This window comes from Panicum virgatum, chromosome 5K (assembly GCF_016808335.1).
Source record: "Panicum virgatum strain AP13 chromosome 5K, P.virgatum_v5, whole genome shotgun sequence".
Taxonomy (NCBI): Eukaryota; Viridiplantae; Streptophyta; class Magnoliopsida; order Poales; family Poaceae; genus Panicum; species Panicum virgatum.
Window position 1 is genome coordinate 23,449,073 of NC_053140.1, and position 23,138 is coordinate 23,472,210.

The following is a 23,138-nucleotide window of genomic DNA, read 5'->3' on the forward strand; positions in this document are numbered from 1 at the left end:
CTACACGCCAAAAATGAGACCGAGGCGAGCCCGAAAAGGGGTAGGCCGGCCGGCCTAGGCCCATGGGGCCGGCCGGCCCAGCCCTTTTCTGAGGCGGTTTGCCTTCCCCTTCGACCGGTGGCTTCCTCGGCTTATAAATAGCTCGCACCTTATTCAACTCGAAGCATCCATCCAACCAGAACTCGACGAAAACCTAGGGCCAAGACCGGAGGGAGACGACGGCCGCCGCAAGTCTTCGAAGTTGTTTAGGAGATGGCTTAGGCCATCCCTAGCCGCCATGGCCTCCCTGCGTGGTTGTGTCATGGTGGAGTTCATGGGCTAGTTGGAGTCGTCAATGGTGTATACGCGGTGGTGGCGATCCAAACGAATCTATTATGTGAGTAATGTCTTCATGTCATCCGATCTATTTAGCGATCATGTCTCTCCTCTTTCGATTTCGTTCTTGCTTTGGGTGCGCTTATTCCTAGATCTATTCTCGAGATAGATTGCATGGGGTGTTCTTGTAGTTATGGTGGCTAGGAGTTCATACCGGATCTACCCAAAGGGGGTTCGACTTGCTTCAGGGTATCCCGTTGAAAAGGGGGGCGTCGTGACAGGCCGTCTCCACAGAGTAGGTTGGTTATCGAGGGATCGGATTGGAGGTTTTGATTTAAAGAGACTTTGGATGAGATGCATGTTGAGCTTACTCGTTTAGCTAGAACAACAACTAGAATGCGTGTGATAGGTTTAGTCATGCCTTCGGTCATGCTTTATCCTTACCGATGTTCATGGATGAGATCAACCTTCGTACATCACTCATATCTATCAAAGGTTCACCTTTTATATGCAATTAATGATTCATGTTAGGATAGATCCGTTAGATTAGATGGAAAACCCTAGTAAGTTCATTGTCGATCCACGGATTGATAAACCTTGGGGGAATACTCTAAGGGAAAAGCTACCACGAACCGTGCGCTTGCGGTATACAAATCGGGGGCGTTAGTGAACGTCAACAGAGCCGCGCCTAGCGAACCTTCGCAAGCGCTTTATGAGACGTGTCCATGGACCACGAGCCGACCCTTATAGAACGGGGCACGGACGTCCACTTGTACTACCCGCTAATAGCTCACCGAAGCAGCCATAGCTCGCAGCCCGGGCATGGGTAGCATGGTGCGCTTCACCCCTCCTCCCTGCGGAAGGGCGACGAGGGTCATAATCAATGTCGAGGGTTCCCCTGAACGCCTTCACACGGGCCTGGGCTCGGGGGCTCCTCGCACACCACGGTTCCGACCGCACCCTCGAATAAGTCGACGACCGTCAATTGCGAAGCTCCACGTGTATAACCAAATCCCCCGCTATTAACGTGCGCTCTCTTGATGGTTAAGCTGAACACTGGGTCGCTGTACTAGCACGGAGAATGCCAACGGCGGCTGAAAGAGTGCCGTTGCCAGCTGAAAAAGACGCTGGACGGCCACCCCAGTGAGGCAACCCAGTGGAGCAACGTTAATAGCCCTTGGACGAGCACAAACTCTCCTCCAAGACCTCGGGGGCTACACCCGCGGGTGCGCTGACACGCCCCCGCGAAGGAAACTTCACACGTATTCGAGGACTGTAACCCTCTGTATATCCCTATGCCCTCGGTCAGCCTCCCCGTAAAGGAGAAAGGGACTTTATTGCTCAATGCAAATAAAGATTACAAAGGGTTACCGGCACGAAGCCGTCGAAAGGTACAAACACATTGCCATCTGCGTGGCAATTTTCCCTGTCTTGGGGGGAGGCGAGCGACGAAGAAAAGCACCGAGCCCTTGGCTGACGCAACGGACAGGCTGCTAGGGATGCGAGGAACAACCCCCAGGCCGCACGGGTCCAGCGGGATGCTCTCTTCGCAAGCTTTCTTCTAGCATCTCCTCCACCGAAGACTATGTGGGGGGTCGAGCTGGCGGACAGCACCCTCAGAACCGTCTCCCCGAGAGCAACCTTGTTGCCGGGGGGACGATGCGAAGAACAGCCACCAAACCTGGCACTAACGCCATGGTCAGGCGCCTCCGTTCCCCTTCAGGCTAGGGAACATTGTAGGAGTAGGACCCCATGGGCCCAATGCTCTTCTGTTGATCCCACTGAAACTGAGGGATGGTGCGCACGCCCTCTCCGGTCTTCCCCCGCCGCTCGCAAGCATTCTTCTAGCACCAAAAGCCTAAAAAAGCCAGGCCACCCCATCTGGGCGCCAGTCACGAAAGGCAAAGGAAAACATTAAAAGACTTAGGCAATGCTAGAAGAAGGAAGCATGGAGGTTGGAGAGGAAAGGGAACCCCACGACCCCTATTTATAGCTACGTCAGGCACCAAGCTTCAAGCCTGTCAAAGGACAAGGGCTTGGACTGCCTGTGACGACGCGGCCCTCCACGAAAGAAAGATGCCTTCGGTCACCACGCCGAGACACGACCGAACGAAATAAAGCGGAGCTGAGCCCCTGGACGCTAAGCGGCACAGCATCGGCTCAGGCCGACCGCTCTCGAATGGCGCGCTGCAAAGCAACCAGGGAAGCCGGGGCCAAGGCCCTAAGCGCGGGACAGTGCGACGAAAGCACCAGCTGCCGAGCAGCAGGAGCCATCGTCGCCCTGGCCCCCCGTCAGCGCGCGGACACGTCTTGTCCCCGGAACAAACAAAGAGGCACGCGCCTCGAAGTACTCCCCCTGTGGGCGCAATACCCCGACCGACGAATTGTCACATCCGCCGGCCTGGCGCTCAGGCACGCCTAGCGGGTGCACGACATTCACCGGTCACGTCAAGGAAGAAATTGCCGAATTACCCTTTGGCCGAATCACTTGACTCGACCAAAGCCACGGGGGCTACTGTCGGGTACCACGATCAGGGACACCCTAATCGGGGTACTAAGATCACTCTAAAACATAAACACATGATTAAGGCAATTGAGCCCACGAAGGCCCACGGCCTCCTTCCGATCTGAAAGAAAGGAGAGAACTCAAAGAAGCCCAGCATACGGCCCATTCGCCCCCTTCTCGGGCCCACGGGACGATCTCCGCCTCGCTAGAGGGCTCCTGTCGAGACCTCTCGACTGCGCCCCGCATCTCCGCCTCGCTCGAGGGTAGCGAACCTACCCTCGAGCGGGCAAATCATTTCCGCCTCGCTCGAGGCCAGTGAACCTACCCTCGAGCGGGCAAACCATCTCCACCTTGCTCGAGGCCACCCCTCGGCATAAGGGACAAAGGGCTCTGCCGCTCACCCGCCCGTCGTACGGAGGCTTTAAGTGCCAACCACTCCTCCACAGTGCTCAGGACAGACGGCGTCAGACCACCATTCCCCACAGTGGTTGTGACCGGAGTCCCATCCTCCAACTCCGGTCACTGTTCCGCCATCCCGGGTGCTGCAGCGATACTGTGGAACCTGCGACGCGGGACGGAGTGTGCTCGGCACTGCTCCCCGTACTATTCTGCCAACTCTGGCCGTCCGGACTCCACCTCATCACGCGCATGGCCCCGGACCCATCTCCCGCTTGGAAAGGGGTCCGGCGACGCCACGTGCCCTTCCAAGAGGGACGCTCAGCACACGCAGCCGGAGTCCCGGACCTCCCCCGCTCGAGGGGTCCAGGACCTCCGCGTGTCTCCCGGACCTCCTAGTGTGCACACCAACACTCCGTCCAGGGGGGTCCGGGACCGCCGCGTACCCCGCCACCGCTGAAATATGCAGGACCCTGACCTGTGGGACCCATAGAATGCCACATCAGGAGGACTGAACACCCTACAGCGATGACCACGCCGCCTGCTGGGGTTGGCAAGATGCCGGCGCGATCTCCGCAAGACCATGGACGACATCCAGGACGACCGCCACGCCTGACGCCATGCCCCACAGTGTACTTCTTACAGTGTCCGACCACTGCACCCCCGCGATTCGGGGGGAAGACGACGACTTCCACGTTCCCCTACTCATGTACGCCGCCCCTCCTTGTGACTATAAAAGGGGGAGGCAGGCTTCCTTTAAGGGGGGACGTTCTGGACATCAGCACCCCAGTCACCCACACTCACGATCATCGTCACCTCTCAGCACCACTAAGCACACACTGCAACCAATTCCTCCTCAAACAGAGACTTGGGAGCATCCCTCTTTCTCTCGACTCGCTTGTACCCCCTACTACGAGCACTCCGGGTGCAAGATAATACAGTGCCCTCGCACACCCCTTTGCTGGACGTACGGCCCCGCGGCCGGAACCAGGATAAAACCCGTGCGTTACTGTGTTGCCTCTTGCATCAACATCTGGGACGAGAAAACACGCAGGATTTACTAGTTGGGATCCGGACCCCCCGGGTCAGGATGCCGACAATCTTCTAGTATTGTCTTGTGGCCATTTTACTTCTGTTGTTTCTTCCATGAAGGCGCTTTTGGCCATGTGCCTAGTATCCATGGCATCGGTGTAGCTGATAGTGGCATTCTTAGAATAATGATCTTCCAGCTTTCTCTCTGCCTCATTAGTGCTTCGGTCCTGAACTGGTGAAGGCCTTACCAGCGTTGTGGTATAGGGGTAGATTTGGATCATGCTCGGGGTAGGACCGAAAGAAATCGGTGCTCGTAGCTGCCTAAGAGCAGGGGTAAATTAGGATACTTAAAATCTTAATCTATAGTTAAATATTGTTTGCACAAAATATAAACTAAAATATATCTAGATGTACAACTATAGTTCAACTAATGTTCCAACCCAACCCAAAAAGAGTTTTAAAACCTATAGCCAATCCTAACTTGAAGTTACTCTAAGAAATTAAGGCACACAAGTTGCAAGGAATTGCGAAACTGTAAATGAGTGGGTTGAGGAGAAGCAAACTCTTGACACAAAAATTTATCCTGCGGTATCGGTAGGCACTAAGCTACTCCTAATCCACGTTGTTGAAGTACTCACTAAGAGTATTGTTTCCCGATCGCTAAGTCTCTTCTAGGGGCACCCCTTGACTTGCCCCAAAGACTAGACCACTAAGCCTCACGCCAAGTTTCCCCGGTCACCTTGATGTCGTCTTCACTATGGAGCTTCCCATGAAGGAGGGGTCTCCTCATCCCTGCACAAAACTGTCATCGCCTCTCCATACCAAGCTAGAGGGTCGAAGACTTGACAACGAGCCATGAATACTCCAAGGAGCCAGCGCACCACGATTACAAGTTTGGTTCACTCTGGAGGTTTTCTCTGGTGTATTTGTGACTTCTTCAAACTCCAACAATCTCAAATGACCCGTGATGAGGCGCTTATATAGGCTAGAGGGGAGCTCATAGTCGTTACTAGCCATTCTACCAAAAATCATAAAGCGGTCCCTTGCGTTGCTTTAACCGGTCACACTGATTCTGCATTCTAGCCATTGAACTCCAAGTCTCCAACTGCCCATATCTGCTGACGTCATTGCACGGACGCTGGCACCGACAGGTGTTGGTTTAACAGATGTTGAAGACTTTGTCTCTAGGACTCTTCTGCAGCTTGACAAGCTCTCCGGATGATTCAACTACCAACACACCGACGCCTTCTTTGCATGCTGCTGATTGATCCAGTTCCTATGTTGTTTCTTCTCTTGATTGCTGTGTCAACTCAGCATGCACCAACGCGTAGACTCTTGTAGTGTTGGTTCAACCAGTGCTAATCTCTTCAGCTTTGATCACCTTACCTTCTTCTCGATACACCAACCCGTTGAATTTAAAGGTCATCGGTTAAACCAGTTGTCCGATTTCTGCTGATCCTTGTCCAAGTCATCTCGATTGTCATTTGGACACTTTTAAAATGTTGTCTCTATTTTTCCACTATGATTTGGATGCCTTGACAATGATTTGGATATCTTGGATATGCTTTAGACTCCATCCATAGGACCTAGAAAATCTACAAACTAAAGCTCACAAAACCAACAGTCTCATTGATTATGTTATCACACAGTTACCAAAATCACAAAATATGATCTAATTGGACCATATTTTTAACAATGATCTTGTCAATGTTTCTCCGATCGAGGTTCTACATATCCGTCTCTCAAGATAGGTGACTCTCGCATCTTCAGAAGCTATTGTATGATTATGTTTTTTCTTAAACATGTAGGACTACATTATGTATCTTTGTATTAAAAAAATTAGTGTAAGAACACCAATATTTTAAATCGCTGGCTATGACATTTAGCGGCAGAGCTATCGTTACAACGTTTAGCAGTCTAATGCCATATATTGACTGCCCTTATATCGCCGTCTATAACGGCAGCTATAGCGAACTATTTAAGATCTTCATAGCGCACACACTCTAATGTACATTCGTGTCACCGTGGGATCGTATTTGTTCACAGCTTGGTTGGAATTTGTTCTTCCTTCTACCAAAGAGAGGGGGTGAGCTCGAGTGGCTCCTTAGCCCCCTCTCACGCCGGCAACCTCCCAGTGAAAAAAAAAAGAGAATTTCGCTGCAGAGCCCACCCATGTCCGCACACTTTTGCCATCTACGACTAAGCTTTGCTACAACCTCTGTGGTCTCCCTCCACGCTTCGGATAAAATCGTCCTGCGCTCTGTGTCGCGTCGTGTTTGACTGTTTGTTAGCCTTCCATCTCTCTCGGCTCGTGGCCGTCCAAGGATCAGGAAGCATGAGCACGAGGCTGGGAGGGCCGCCCTCCTGCTGCTTCTTCGGCTTCGCCCAGCTGCACCGCGCCGCCGGCAGGGGCAGGCTCCGGGTGCCTCCTGCTCGCGCCGCGGACACCTCCGCCTCCCAGTCCCCGGCGCGGCTGAGGGCGGTGCTGGAGCAGGTGGACGAGGCGCTTAGCAAGGGGAACGATGAGGCAGCGCTCTCCCTCGTGCGCGGTTCGCAGGGGGAGGACGGCGGGCTCCGGTGCTTTGGCGCCGCGAGGCAGGTTTGTGTTGTATTGTGTCCTCTTGTCCTGGCTCATTCTTCTTCAATTTTGCTTTATGTATGATTTATTCTTGATGTTAGTGGCAGTCAAGCTTCGGCTTCCTTAACCTGCGTGCTGTTGTTTGAGCATTTTCACGCGACAATGTCTAGTCTTGAGATTAGTGGCAGTCAGATGCTAGAACCATCAGTTGTTAGAGCACAGATACTGTTGGGATCTGGGGAAAAAAAACTGCCCCTTGGTACCGATGATTTACCTTTTTCATTTTTTTTGTATTATATCATATTAACAGTCTCTTATTTACTAAAACCTGTACTAGGTACCTCAAAGACTATAAATTGGATGAGCTTAAACTAAATGGGATTGATACTTCTGCGTTCCTATCGCCTGTGGATCTGACATTGGGATCAATTGAGAGAAACCTCCAAATTGCTGCAGTTCTTGGAGGGCTTTCGATATCAGCTGCATTAGAGCTTTCTCAACTCCAAATCCTGTTCCTCGTACTAGGCCTACTATCTTTGTGGTCTGTGGACTTTGTGAGTAATCTGCCACTTTCTTTGAAAAAAAAATATATCATCTGACTTCATGAAAGATATAGGTCTGCATTGCTGTTCCTAATTAATCAAATTATATTCTACTCCAGTATACTTCAGAAATTTGTATCATATATATCCTATAGTCTCCTTGCATATACTGATCTGGCTAGTGCCTGAATAACTTTGGAGCTAATTGGAGCCAGATTTGGTTCATAAAATTCTGTGTGCATACATCCATTAAACTTCTATTATCTGGTTGCTATTGTGATATAAAGAACTTTCCTATTAAATACATACTTCTACGCAGTATTTTTGCAGATCCCAACAGAAATCCTTCTGATTGATTTCTTCAGAAAATGTCGACTCACATATCATTCTGACAAGATATAGTTCTGTTTTATTATTCGATTTTTCCAGCTATGAGCTTCTTTGCTTCGATTCTATAAATCTATATTGCAGAACTAGTTCATTCTTCGAGCTAACTATACTTGTAGTTCGGACATTGATCCATTTAGTCCCCTGCATCCTTACAACCACTGAGATGCTTATGACATAAGTTTTTGATATTATTTATCTAAACAATGATCTTTCAATGAGCCTCTCTGTCTTGAGCTTACCCAACTACAGCTTTCTAGGTATATTTTGGTGGAGGGGTGAGAAACTTGGTTCTGGACACAATTGGTCACTTTCTTAGCCAGAAGTATCACAACAGAGTTACACAGGTGACTCAACACTCCGTACTGTTTTGTCAGGCTTGGGGTTTACGGTCTTGCAAGTTGTTTTGACTTGATAAACAGAAAACTTTCAAGACACTCAAATTGGTACCCGATAAGGGAAAATGATCATATCATATCTTTGTACCTGTGCAGCTACAATTATTTTGACAATAGTAAATGTTGTTCTTAATCGCTGTGAGCTGCGTTGGTTGATATCTTAACAGTCCTGTGACATGCAACTTCTCTTTTCTGCATGGTCAAAGTGACATAACTGTACGTATTATGGACTTAGGATTTGGCAGGACATTGGAGGGTTTTTGGATGATGGTTGTCTAAATTTGGCAGATGTGCTGTTATTAGAGGATACCTCTTTAGGATGGGATACTTTTTCTTTCTGGTCCAGTTTGATCATTCCTTCTTCACAATTTCTGAGAATCTAGTCTTCTTTTGTTATGCTCAGTTCGGCGATTTCTGCTTTACAAATTTTGAGGAAAGATCTTTTCTTAGTTTTAATACTGCTTACCAAAATTTGGATAATATGAACTGAAAAGAAAACAAAGTTCAAGCAGAATGCCACCAAAAAAAAATGCTTTAAACAAGGCTGTTGGGTTTTCCAACTTTTGAACAGAGAGCAAAATACAAATCTTCATTCTCCGTTTTCCATACCCAGTGCTTTTCTCTGAATGTATATAAGTTCCGAATTGATAATCGTGTACAGCATGAAGCTGGTCACTTCCTGGTAGCATATTTGCTAGGGGTGCTCCCAAAAGGATACACAATTACAAGCTTGGATACACTTAGCAAAAAAGGATCACTCAATGTTCAAGCTGGAACGGCTTTTGTGGATTACGAGTTCCTTGAAGAGGTTAGTTCTATTAACTTTTGAAAAAAATATTATCTTCAAATTTTGGATAACTATTCACTCTAAGTACAAAACACCTTCCACTGTTTTCCATCTGAATGTTGAACTAGCCCATATATTGAGTCAACGAAAACTTGACAAGTTGGTTAGGCATCTCAAATGCTTAGACTTCTTTTGATCTGCAAACATGTCCACACCCCTTTCTTCTAAATCATGCATTAAACCCCAATTCCAGTAATACTTTCGGAATGATGGGAAGAAGGTGCATAACTTCTTTGTCCAGTCAAGTCTTTCTGGAACATCCATTAAGTTGAAGAAAGTAGATGAGATTATCTGCATCAGTTAACGATTGTTCAATACTTGGCTGGCGAATTGCCGCCGGTAGTTTTGCGACCTGGAAAAATAGCAACACCTAGTCTTTCTAATTATTGTGACACATTGGACCTTTTATATTTTGGAAATGCATAATTAATAGCTTATTCATTTGTCTGGTTACGTTACTGTTGTCTTTTATAAAAATATAAGAAGTGCAAAGTGTTGTATAATTCCTAGCCTAACGTTTATCCCTTTTCTTTCAGATTAATACAGGCAAGCTATCTGCCACGGTGAGGGTTCCTTGAAACCTTTGTTTCATGTAAAACAGGTAGAACACACTGTAGTATGTGATTCATGATGGTCCATGATCCTTTATCAAGTCTCAATCAGTATAAGAGTTACAAAAGTCAATATATGCTGTTGAAAAATCGGTCAATATATGCTGATGAAAAACCATCACTGAGGTTTGAATGGGACGACAATTCAGGAAGAAAACGAGTGGTAAACTAAGAAGTACAAAATGGTAAAATGAGACCAGCACTATTAAAACTGCTGCATATAACTTGAATCTGAGTTTCTAGCATGGGGATCCATAATTTTCTTCCACAAGGCTGCCATCGCTATCTAGTGTTTGTGTTAAATTTCATTGCCATTCACTGTTTGTGACGTCACTGGAATTATTTATTCTGGCAGATGTTGAACAAGTTCTCGTGCATAGCACTAGCTGGAGTTGCAACAGAGTATCTTCTGTATGGAGTCGCTGAAGGAGGATTAGCTGACATCAACAAGGTCTGTACTGTAAGCATGAATTACTTATATTGGATTTGATAGACATCATATCTCAACTTTTTTCCCTGTTTGGTGTGTCCCATTTCCCCTACTTACAGCTTGATGGATTGCTCAAGAGTTTGGGTTTCACCCAGAAGAAAGCTGATTCACAGGTGAGATGGGCTGTGCTGAATACTATTCTCATGCTGCGTCGCCATGAAAGAGCTAGATCGCAGCTTGCAGAAGCAATGTCTTCTGGGAAATCAGTAGGCACTTGCATCGAAGTCGTAGAAGGGAATATAAACACTGATGATATTTGATGTGGATGTGATTAATTTAATAGTGCATACTAGTATTCCTGGCCTCTATAAGCCATCCATTATCTCAATGGCATATAGGTTCAGACCCACTTTCTCAACAACACAATCAAGGATAATAAGGAATTTATTCAACATATGGTGTTTCTTGGTATGCATTCAGATTATAGTGATGGAACTCAAAGTCTCAAAGGCATGAATTTGTTTTCAGCCTCTTTGCTCATTGCTGAACATTTGTTGCTTGTGAATACGATTGTGATTCAGATCAAAGTGGTTCACGCTGTGCTTGTATATGTATGGTGAGTTTTTTTTTAACTTCTGCACTGATCATCTGTAACTCAGAAAATGTTGTCAATCAGCAGAATAGTCAGGATTCATGACCTAAAAACAAAAATAAAGTTTACGAATATGAAGAAACTTTTTTAAAAATAAAGCTAAAGATATATATAGCATAAAATTCACAAAAACATGCCAAAATCAAGCTATTTCCGTCCACGGTTTCTGAGGTGCATGAGTGCATCCGTATCTAGTTATTGCGCCTTTCTCCAACAGCCAACAAACAAATTTTAATCGGGATTACTAGAATGTACAAAGTGTGACCATATATTCTCACATCACATGCAAAGTTCAACCCTCGAACAGTTCCTGCAGCTGTGACTCCAGTTGCTCAATGCTGTGCCTCGCAGACTTTTGCTTCTTCTCCGAGTAATTCTCCATATGCATTCGGTACTCTGGGATAACCTTCTGAAATATTGCCTCCCGCACCTTATGTCGGATCAGAGGATCAGTAACTTTCCAAGTCTTTTGCACACGGGGGACCATCTCGAAAGATGAGGTGAACTTGTCAAGCAACTGATGGGGCCACAAGATCTCCGGGACCCGGGTCCGTCTTTGGAAACTGTAACACCCCTCAATTAGGAGTGCTAATCACAATTTGAAAATTCAAATGGAGTCAGAAATATCAAGCCACGTGTTCCCTGCTCTCTCTCCCGTGCATCGTCGCCGTGTCCAAGTTCGCCACGAACGCCGCCCGCTAACACCGTGCGCTGGCCATCAGCGAAGCTTGCCGCGTTGCCCGGCCGCCAGCGACGTCGTCAAGTCCTTCACGCTCTCCTTCCGACCTCGCCACCTGCCATTCCTTCTCTCCTGCGCTTCCTCCCATTCCTCTCACTCTCTCGCTCAGCTCTTCTTCAACCTCCAGAAACCAAGAACAGAGCATCCGCCCCTTCCATCGATCTGCGCCTCCGGACCATCTCCCTCAAATCGACCGCAACCAAAGCTCCTTCATCACCGTAGCTTCCTCCCCGACTCGTCCTTGCCAAGCTCCAGCCCTCCATCGCCGGGAATCGAGGTGGAACAGAGCCGTCGGCCCCTTTTTCCGCCCGAGCTCCACCTCGACGTCGAACTCCCTCGTCCGGTCATCATTTTCTTCACTTGACGGCTCAAATCGACTCTAGGTGAGCCCCCGAAGCTCATGCTCTCCTCGTTCCATCGCGTTCCATGAGTTTCCGCGCTCGTTCCCGAGCCATGCCGTCGTCGACAAGCTGCTGCTCGCCGCGAGCCGCGCTCACGCGCCTCTGGGCCGTGCCGCCGAGCGCCTCCACTCCGCCCGGCCCTGCTGAACCTTCCCAGCCCAGCCGCCCTCTCCACACCTCGCCGGAACGCCGCCGCCGCGGCTCAGTTCGCCGCCGGCCCGCCGCTCGCCGTGGCGCCACCCTTACAGACCACCCCGAGCCCCCAAACCACCACCCACAGGTGCGCACGAGCCCCCTCAACCTTTTCCCCAACTCCCCCCTCGCCGCCGGGGCCGAACCTCGCCGGAAAACGGCCGCCCGAACCTCCCCTGTACTGTCCCGTCCGCCAAGGACCCATGCTGAGAAGAAATAGAAGTTCAGGGGTCTAGATGCAAGATTTCCTTTCCTTTTTCTTTTGTTTTCAAAAACAGCAAACTTGTAAATTCCATATAAAATCGTAGAAAAATCAGAAAAATGCAAACTAAAATGTTTTGGAATCCTTAGATCAAAACCTACAACTTTTGTTACAGCCACCTGTTCATATTATGCTTCTATTTTAATCTAGGAAAAAGATTAGATTACATAGGTTATAATTATTCTAGGAGTTCTACTCACTATATATGGGTTATTTTTGGTGGGTAGCTACTTCATGCTATTCTTAGATTTGTGTAAAAATTTGAGTACCAGTTAATACTTTTAACTAGGTGAAACCCTAGTCTAGGCTAGATCTAGTAGAATAATATATTCTTTTATTTCTGGATGTTATTATTTAGATATATTGATGAAACTTTTTCTGTGTATTTCCAATACTAAATGAACACCACTGTCCAAATCTCGTTAATTATAGATTTGTGTAGCTATTTCTTTTATTTAATCTTTGCTTAGTAGGCTTTAATTATGAGAAATAATTTATATTGTTTTTAAATCATGAAAATATTTCTTAGTGTTCTTTTTGAATAGCTTAGCTTGTCCATGAAGTTTGAGCATCAGTTCATGACTAGAACAGAAGTTAAAAATGAATCTTTTTAGATTGATGTCTGTTTTGTTTATTTTCTCAGAATTAATTCTGTGTAGATAAAACTATGAAAAATTCACAGTAGCTAATTCATCCCTGTGTCGACCTCCTGTTAAATTTTCAACTTCTGTTTTGCTCTGGTCTGACCTGTATAATTCAATCTTGTTCTAGGAGTTGTCTGAATGAATGAATTGTTCGGATTAAATGGATGCATGAAATGACATGATTTTTACAGAGTAGATTGCTCTTTGTACCTTCTGTTTATAATAATTTTTTCTGAAATTTTTGGTTGTTTATGTACTGAGTTATTTAATTATTAATAAGCCATGACCTGCATGTTATAGAAATCAACTACTGCTTGTTTGTGCAGTTAGTGAACTTCTTTTGCGCCATTGATCATGATGCCATGGGTAGTTAGAAATGTAGTTAACTACTCTATAAACGATTGCCCATGTGATATGATTGTTTGTTACTTGTTAGACTACAACTTTATCGTGAAGGAAAAATAATAGCATCTATATTGTTGAGCAACTCAGAACTGTGCATTCATACATATGCATTATTGCACCTCATTTAGGTACGATAGATGAACCACGTGAAGAACGTGATATTGGAACAGAACACGAAGACGATGTTTGGTGGACATATCCAGAAGAGGCAAAGAACCAGGAGTACATGCTTGGACCGGAATACTCGCCAAGCAAGTGTCATCTAACTAACACTGACTTAGTGTTAATCCCAGGCAAGCCCCGGTGCACATCCTTTTAATTCAAACTATGACACCTATATTATGTTTCTATTACTTGTGCATTAGGTTCAGGAATTATTTGAAACCCTAGTTGCATGATCCCTAGGTCTCCTCGAGTTATACTAGTATGTAGAGGACGATAGAAATGCTATGCTTAATACAACTCGGTAGAAGACGAGTGATTTCGGGTCACTCGCGAGATATAGGATATCTCGTTATTTTGAGTATATGGAATATTGGAATAGGTTGGATAAGAAAAAGAAAATGGAGACCGGGCGGGGAAAGGCTAGCCCGCCTGTGTCGGTTAAGGACCGTTCGTTGCCTGGCCCTGTGATCGAGTTTGAATTGTACTAACTGCATGCCGGGAGTAGGAGGTAGTCGAAACCGGTAAGCCGAGTACTGCCTTGCTTCGAAAGTACAGGAACCCGCACCCAACTCCTGGGGCGAGTCGAGTAGTCGCGGAGAATTGGGTTGCACATGTTTATTTTTGGTGGTCTCACGTTGAGCTCGGCTGACCATATGTCGTTGGGCTGGTTCCTGTAGTTCGAGGCGGGGAGGGGAATGGTTGGCATGTATAGTCCGACGGGGCAATACGTGCCGTGTTGGTTAGGTCTACCTTGCAAGGTTAAATCGGATCGATCCGCCGTACGTCGCATCTCGGATATGAGCACCTTGATCACAGCACCACATCGTAGTGATGCTATATGGAATTTAAATGATGGTTAGGAATTAATTATCTTGATTTAATATTTCAATGTTGCTATGGTTGCTTAGAAGGTGCAAATACAAGTTGATGGTTTAAGCATATGGAAATTTGGAGCTAAAATATTAAAATTAAGGATCCACTTTTAGAAGCTTTTTATGCAAAATAACCACCAGCCAAATGCCTTGCATGTCTAGATTTGTGGGCTAAGTTATACCCACTGGTCGGGTAAGTCTTGCTGAGTATTAGTATACTCAGGGTTTGTTGTTTACCCTGTTTCAGGTATAGAAGCTAACCAGGATTCGCATCAGTGGGCTCGATGTGACGTCCTCACGTGTTCATAGTTATCATTTCGTTTTATGGGTTCTCAATCAAATTTCTTCCTCTCAGGTCATATTCTCATCCGCTGCTGTCATTTAATTTATGTAAATTCTAAATTTAAAGTGATTGTGTAAATATATATGTTATTATCTATTTTTGTGAAATTATATTATGCTGGTACCGTCTGTGCTCGCCGTCGCGCGAGACTTCTGGTGTGTTTCGATCGGCCTATGGGTTGGAAACAGGCTGTCAGGTTACACTTAATTAAGCTAATGCGCCTGATGCGTTCAAATGATGGCCATTACGCTTAATTAAGCCGTTTAACTTGGCGGTTCTGTCACAGAAACAGGACAAATCTGGTGTCCATGAAGCATCCACATACCCTGTAACGAACTGGTTGAGTTGGTCATGACGCTGCAATAACCACCCTTCTCCTAGGATCAGTGCCAAATCATTATCTATCTTCACTTCCTGAAGCATGAAGTGCACATTGTTCAGAAGGAACATCTGTTGCTGCCCTTGGAGTTGCAAACCTCTGGAGTTCTTATCCAACATGAACTCCAAAGATGAAATCAGCTGCACAATCAGCTGAGAAAATGCTTTCTGATCACCCTTTAACATTAGATAGGCTGTGGTCTTGTGTTGAACTAGCATTCGCATGTGATCCATGATATGCCTTGTAGAACGATGGACACCAGTGTCATAGATGTCCAAACACTGGGATCTCACCATATCGTTTTGCTCAACAGATAGCTTGACAAACATGTCCGACAATCTGTGGATGAGCCCTTCACCCTCTGCGAGAATGAACTCTTTAGTTTGACCTGACAACAACGCTAATATTGTTGGCATGCCATAATTCAGTGCCTGGTACATCATCACCACATTTAACATTTTGGATAGATCAGGCTTAAGTGTTGAATAGATATCCTTGCAGACTGGATCAATTGATGCGCCCTGAATGCAGATAGAACTAGCTGCATTAAGCAACTTCATGACAGTGTGCTTTACAATTGCTAAGAAATAATCCTCTTTCAGCCTATCGAAGTAACCAAGATCCTGTCCATTCAACTGTCTTTGCATCTCACTGAGAAAACCAACGATGATCTGCATCGCCATCGTCCAGATCTTCAGTAGAATTTCTTTGGATTCTTCCTTATGACCGCCAATAATGTTATTGATGTCAAGGATTTCAACGTAACTGTTGGACATTTGACAAGTAGAATCATATAATTAGTCTGATACTCAAGGAAGTGCAGTACTAGAAAAGTATCTAAGGCTCTGTTTGGTACTGTAGCACATTTCGTTATTTGACAAATAATATCCAATCATGGACTAATTAGGCTTAAAAGATTCATCTTGTGCTAATCAGTTAGACTGTGTAATTAGTTATTTTTTCAACTGCATTTAATGCTCCATGCATGTGTCCGAACATTCGATGTGACGGGTACTGTAGAAAAATTTTTGGGAACTAAACAGGGCCTAAGAGCATCACCAAGAGCTCTTGTATCTTGAATGAATTTTCTAAAAAAATAAAAGAAAGACAAAAAATCCTCATCCAACAGAAACTCTATCTACCTCATCTCCTATCGTCGTTTTCTATCCAGTGAGTGCCGCTAGGCTTTTTTGCTTAGCGCTGAGCGCTAGTCATTCCTTTATGGATTTTAGAAAAGCTGTTGAATTTCATCCTTTTTCACTAGCTATTTTGTTTTACATAATAGCTATATCAGAATTTTAGCTATTCATAGATACAAGAGCTTTTGGAAATGCTCTAAAAGAAAATGATTTGAGGATGAAACATGCACCCTTTTTTGCGGCAATCCGACTAATATTTTTCTAGAAATACATGGAAAATCATGAACCAAAAAGGCTGTCTAGAGCAAAGCATGGCGATGATGATTGTACTATGTGCCGAATGCATACCTGGCAAGTTGAGCAGAGTGTCTATCGATTGCTTTTCGGAGCATCTGTTCATACCCGCCCTCGATCATGACGCCTGCAATGTCGCTTAGGATGGACAACAACTTACGGTCGACAAATTCCATGCGTGAGAACGCCTTGTCACTTCGTACTGACATGTCCTCACTTAGAACCGAGAGGTAGCCATTGAAGCCGGCACCATTTGAGCTGCTACTAGTGCCAGTGAAGGAACCAGAGGAGCTCGGCCATGAGGCTGCCGAGTCGGAGGTAGAACCGCCCCCGACGCCGCCGCCGCTGCTGCGCCTGACGGACTCCCAGATGGAAGCAGGCGAGATGCCAAGATGATCCCTCACCACGTCAAGCCTCCAGATATTGAGATTACAGAACTCCGTGGCGAGGGCAGACCTGGCTAAGTCGTGGGGCCTGCTACATGGTGGTTGATCGCTACTAGGCCAAGCGATTGTCATCACAAACAGGAAATTACACTTCATTTAATTACAGATTATTGAATCATTAAGAAAGTTAGCAAGTTTAGTTAAAAAAAATTAGATTACTGCCCTCAAGTATCGTCAATATCCAAAGAAATATGTCAAGAATTTTTTGTCATTATTTTGATAGAGTATAACATTTAAAAATAAATTAACACTTACGATAAAACATATATGATAAATAAATGAGCTCTTTTACAGTGATTGTAAAGTACCAAATGGTGCTTTCAGATACTTTTATCTTAAATTTTTTCTAGCCGTTGATCTATGAAAAGTATTTATAAAAATTAAATTAAATTAGTATTCGATCCCACTTTTTCGTACTTGGTCCCACGTTTTGGAAGTACCAGTACTTTACCCTAGGTACTTCTGGGTACTTTGTACCTTCACCACCGTAGGATTTTATCAGATGGACGGCTTCTATGTTTTCAATCATTGTAATTTTTTTCTAAATAATAATAATAAAAGTAATATATTTTATTGACATACGTTGTGATGCCCACTAAAACTTTGCAAAATCTTAAATTAAGTCTACATTTGTCTATGGAAAGAAAAAGGACAAATTTTATTAGGAGGTGAATTGAACCAAGTGATATAATTTATGGAGCAAATTGAACAAAAATAGTATTTGGTCCGGAGTAATTTAAAGTTGTCCCATAATTTTATAAAAAGTTAACAAGAAAATACCGATCCAATATTTCTTGTAATATTGTTGAACTGACAAACCATATAAAAAGTTGAATCACCAAAATATTAGAATTGAGAAAATTATAAAAAAAACTAAATCACAAATTTTGGTAAGTATTCTCTCTGTCTCACAAAGACGGTTGATTTAGCCTCTAAAATTTATCCCACAAATACCGTTCATTTAGATTGCAATGAGGTTCATCTCATTAAAGCAATGCCAAGTACCAAAAACTATTATACAGAGAAAGGTATGGAGCCAACCAAATACTTAAGTAGATGTTATTTTTCTATTTTCAATGTATTTATATTTATTAAAAATCTTGGAACAAATAAACAGCAAGGTTTTTAATCAGCTGCTATAATTAATTAGGAGCAACAAGGTTATTTTTTGCTACTAGTAATGTGTATGAAATTTTCTAAATGAACATCTTCGTTGGATAGAGAGGGAGCAATAGAGAACTCGATTCCCCTCCGTTTCACAACCAAATTTATGTACGTTGGCATCAACATGAGAAGCAAATGGGTGGTCAGACGGCAGAATCAGTGCTAACCTGCCGGGTGGTGATGGTACAGTGAAGAACGGAGACATGGCGCCGCCTCCATGTACACGGCCCTGCCCCTGCTCGTCGCCGAGGGAGACCGCGGCAAGCCACTCACCGTGTACGCTGGCGTCCCCCAAGAGAAACTCGTCAGGGTCTTGCTCCAGGGGAGAAACGCGTGGTCCAGTGATCGGTTTGCTTCGTCGCCCGTCGGTCCGGGTTAAGGTCGCCGTCGGAGTGACTGCGCTGCAAGGACGGCCTCCATGGACGCGGCCCTCCTGGTCGCCGATGGAAGTCGCAGCTAACCACCCGCTGAGAACGCAAGGGTCCCCCCGGAGAGACTCATCGGCTGCTCGGTTGCGAGCCTTGGAACGGTGGCGCGGACGGCCGCCTGCCGGCCGCAGCCTCATCGGCGCTCTTGACATGTCCATGGTCAACCTCCTGCCAAGCTTTGCTACCCTTGTCTTGTTACTTCATATACAAATTGGAAGATCACCATCTGTGGTCTATTGATCTGTGCAGACCCTCGTGCTCGTCATTACGCTACGCGCTGTGGCAGGTTTGGCTGCCGTCAGTGCACTGTCCAGTTGACGCCAATCACAAGCTAGCGATGTAAGTCAGGATGCACATTTTTCTGAGTTGATCCGATGGCCTAAAATTAAACCAAATCCACAATAGTGCCAAAAACGTGCACCTTATAGAACCGACCCAATAAAAATTGGTAATGACTAGTATACAACCGGCCGTATTTTGTTTCTACTGAACGCCGTCTCTGGGATCAGGTCAGAACACGTATTTTTGGTTCAGCCACGTATGGGGCCCACACGACTCAGGCATTTCCTCTCGCGTTGCCTTTCAGCTCCTCGGCGCTGTTTGGTTCTTGCATACTACAAATTTTTGACCGCTAATTACAATTTTAAATAAAATCAATTTACAAAACCGACTTCAGAATCCCTTGACCGCTAATTACAATTTTAAATAAAATCAATTTACAAAACCGACTTCAGAATCCCTATGCTAGGAATTTTGAAGAATCTAATGAAGTCTTTGACCGCGTGATTAGAAGATGGTTACTATAGCATCACTGTAGTCAATCATCGATTAATTACCGTCATTAAATTTGTCGGGAAAAATTATGCTCATTTCTAAAAAAATTTTACAAATAGACTTCATTTAGTATTTCATGTATACGAGATTTTTTTCTCTTGTGTGCACTAAAGAACGGTGTAACCAAACAAGGCCTTCGTCACGCGTTCTCTACCTACCTCCAGGGAATCTCCAATTTTTTCACCTCAGCGACTCTGCATCTCGTGCTTAGGATTTGGTCAGCGGGAGGCGCCTCCTGAGCGCGCCCATCGCGTGCCGCCGGCGAGGCGGCTGGGACCTGTAGCCATCGCCAACAGAGCTTGCCGCGGCGGAGGCGACGGTAGGAGGCGGAGCTCCGCACGGATCTGCCAGGGTCCTCGACCCGACCTCGCGCCGCGAAGCGAGTCGGCGCGATGGGCGATGACCGCTTCCCTCCATGAGCGAGCACATCGGGGAGGATGCGGCAACTCCGGCAAAAGCCAGCGCCCAACAGGGACCACCAGTGGCGGAAGCCTCGCAAGTCAGACATGGAAGCGGGGGGTCATGGTGAGAATCTCGCGGCTCTGGGAGTGCCATGGCTGCCCTTCAAGTTCCAGCGGCAGGTGACTTCATCGACGTCGTTGACTACCTCAGCCACGCGCTTAAGATCAGGTTAGGATGTTCTTCCCCCATATTCCCCATCCCTCCTCCGACCTAGTTGTCTAAAACGATCTCGCGTGTTGGTCGATTGTTTGACAAATTGATGGTTAGTGTGGTGTATTTCCTTTCAGGATCTACTGGTTTTTGCATGAATGCTTGTGTAATTCGAGTATCTGGTCCCCTAGGATTTAATGGTTCCACAGGAAATTGCTTAGCAAGAGTGTTGTCTCATTTTATTTTGCGATGAGAGAGATTGAGGGAGGTTGTCGTAATAAGGGACTAGTGAATTTGGCTATCGAGCTATTAGCCATGTGTGCGTGGGTGGGTGTTTTTTGTGAGATCATGAACCTTGTGTTAGTTGGCAGTAATGGAGTAAATAGTTTTCACCATGGATTACGGCCAAATTAATCTTGAAATGAGCTAATTAACATAGGTTATTGTTCATTTTGATGGAATTATGCCTTGATTCTAGTTTGTTTTTTGACCGAACATGATCACCAAAATTAAAGGTTATAAGGAACATTAATCAAAATGCTTTTAATAGTGGATTTCCTTAGGATTTTGATCCCTTTAGATTTGATTATTTTTTCTTCAGAATCAGATGTGTGAATTTTGTTGACAAGCGGAAGGCTCCCTGCAGATGAAAAAACGCACAAAGGTGAGTCAAATGGATCCCCCTTTCTTAATTCAGCACGCTCTATGTGATTGTTGTAGTCAAATGGATCCCATCACTATTTAACACACAACCTAGTTCCTTAGCCTGATCTGACCATATCGGAGTACATGCTATGTGTGCAGTCATCTTGAGAGTACATATTCAAAATTCATTAAGCTATAATATAGGCTAATTTAGGTAGTTATGTGGTTTTAATTAGGCAATAATATAGCACTAAGGTAATATAGTTTACTTCATTAGGCAGTGTTATTGAACATTCCTAGTAGATCAAGAGGTCGGCAAAAGAGATAATACTTACGTCTCCATCCCATGCCTCCAGTCTCTGTCGCTCAAGGAGCTCTACAATGGCCAGTGCTGCTCCTCTTTGATGACCCAGTCACCCAACCTCAAAACCCTCAAGTTTATTTAGGCAATTTATAGGTTGAAATTAGGCAACAATATTATTAAAGATGGGCAATAATATGATTCCCAATAAGCATTTCCCCATATGTAACAACAAAAATATCAACACTAGGTAAGCATTTAGGCCATTTATATGTAGGAATTAGGCAATAATATTATTATAGATGCGCAATAATATGTTCCCAATAAGGTTTTTTCTCTTTCCCACTGGGTTTCTCTTTAGTTAGGCAATAATATTGGTAGGAATTAGGCAGTAATATTGTTCTTAATAGGCAATAATATGGGTTACAATATGTATTTTTTCTACAGAAGGTTACATGTGGCTTTTGCATGCTCAGCTGCAGAAGCTGATGAATCATCATGTGGTAACTGCTGTAGCATAAAGTATTGCGGTATGAATAGTTGATGCACATGTAGGAGTAGCTGCATCAGCAGAAATTGTTGTGCTTGCGCAACATGCTAAATCAATATTCTAGTGTTATGTCTATTAATGTCTAAAATCTGATGCTCACCGTTCCCTTCTTGTCACAGACAAACAAAAGTATTTCTACTAAATTTTAAAGCAAATTCTTCATACTAGATCTATAAAAAAAAAAGCTCTTTAGAACTATTGCTCAGTTTTTGTGAGATGATCTGATCCATTTTCATTGACAAATAGCAGCATTCCTCCTTTTTTTTCTCTCTTCCGTGGAGGTGCAGCAGGACCTTTAGTTTCTTTTTCTATATATTGCACATTGACATCAACCCTGTCAGGGCTATTTGAGAGGTCGTATTCTCACATTCTTGTGCAGTAATAAGGTATCTTCCTCTTTTAGTTATGTTATTTGCTGCGCTTACCTCCAGAAAATACTATCCCCCTAGAAACACAAAGATGCATTGACACTTGCAATTTAGGCTAGACCAACAAGTAATTTATCCATTGTGGTTCAGCATTTTTGTGTTCTCATTTTAGCAATCAATCGTATGTTGATAAATTTTTCTGAAGAAAGCATTCATTTCTAGTTTTACATTTTTATATTCTGATCATGTGCCCTCTTTTATTGATATTGATTCACTCAATGTTTGGTGTTGTAGCAGGCTCATACAAATATGACGATCGAGTTAGTCCATGCACTTTTTGGTGCTAGACGTGGAGGCCTGAAGACTTTCTTTTTTGTGAATGTTTAGATAGGTGAAAATGCCTTTGTATAGGTTCTAGTTTGCTTACAATTTTTCAAAACTTTGTTTAAAAGGTCCCAAGTGTTGATTTTTTTGTTTGTAACTGTCGAGTTGAATTATCAGTATTAATAAGATAGACACGTTTATGAAGCAAGCAAATTAGGTGGGGTGCGGTGGTGTCGTCTTGGTTCTGTCCGAAAAATCAGTGATGAACGGTGCAAGGCTGCTAGCTTGTGCCAGGCTGCTAGCTTTTTCCTACAGTACTAATCGAAATCTTCTACCAAATATAGAAAGCTTTCCTAATTGAGGGGGGCCGTACGGCCGGCCTCATTTACGGCCGGCCGTACGTTAGCCGCTCCATAAAAATTTGGTGCCGAATGGGTTTAACGACATGGGTCAGTGGGTTAAAAAAAAACTCGGGGACAGGAGGACAGGCTCGCGCTCTGGACGACATCCACTTACGATGAGTCAATTCTTCCGCTTCTCCGCGAGTTTCCAGCTTGTTGGGGATTGCCCCCTGCGGAGATGGCAGCATGGCCCCAAGGTTCATGCTTGCGCCCGGAGGTCCGCCGAGGGTGAACAAGATGCCGAAGCATTTTTGTTTCGCAGGATCACGAAGATGGGTGACGCAAGCTAGTCCGGAGGCTGTTGGTCGGACGATCTCCCGAGCGGGAAATGACCGTCGGGAGCGAAGGTTTATTCAGGGGCGGGAGACACGCGAAGATCAGGACCGAAGGTCAAGCTGGCGACCGCGTGAGAAGCGTGATCCAGCATATCTTTATCCAATGTCATCTTGATAACTCGTTCTATATTCTAGATGTCTTAGTCACTTGGCTCATGGTGAGTACTAGTGTGTCACGTGCGTTGAGCGTGTGATATTCTA

General features: G+C 45.0%; 1 protein-coding gene, 1 long non-coding RNA gene and 1 pseudogene across 3 annotated transcripts; 2 read left to right on the forward strand and 1 right to left on the reverse strand.

The window, feature by feature from the left end:
- The first annotated feature begins 6,502 nt into the window (after positions 1-6,502).
- On the forward strand, positions 6,503-10,629 carry LOC120709479 (annotated as a pseudogene). Its single transcript, XR_005689688.1, has 7 exons — positions 6,503-6,848; positions 7,165-7,381; positions 8,017-8,103; positions 8,816-8,962; positions 9,538-9,564; positions 9,968-10,063; positions 10,162-10,629. The product of XR_005689688.1 is annotated as an uncharacterized LOC120709479 (transcript).
- Positions 10,630-10,828: 199 nt separating this feature from the next.
- LOC120709480 (exocyst complex component EXO70A1-like) lies at positions 10,829-18,833 on the reverse strand. The gene is made up of 3 exons (XM_039995132.1): positions 16,584-18,833; positions 15,008-15,861; positions 10,829-11,282 (listed from the first exon to the last, which is right to left on the reverse strand). The coding sequence occupies exons 1-3, from the start codon at positions 17,069-17,071 to the stop codon at positions 10,987-10,989; spliced, it is 1,638 nt and encodes a 545-aa protein (XP_039851066.1). The 5' UTR covers positions 17,072-18,833; the 3' UTR covers positions 10,829-10,986.
- A 712-nt stretch (positions 18,834-19,545) lies between these two features.
- On the forward strand, positions 19,546-22,414 carry LOC120709481. The gene is made up of 2 exons (XR_005689689.1): positions 19,546-20,031; positions 20,615-22,414. It is a non-coding gene; the product is annotated as an uncharacterized LOC120709481 (long non-coding RNA).
- The last annotated feature ends 724 nt before the right edge of the window (positions 22,415-23,138 follow it).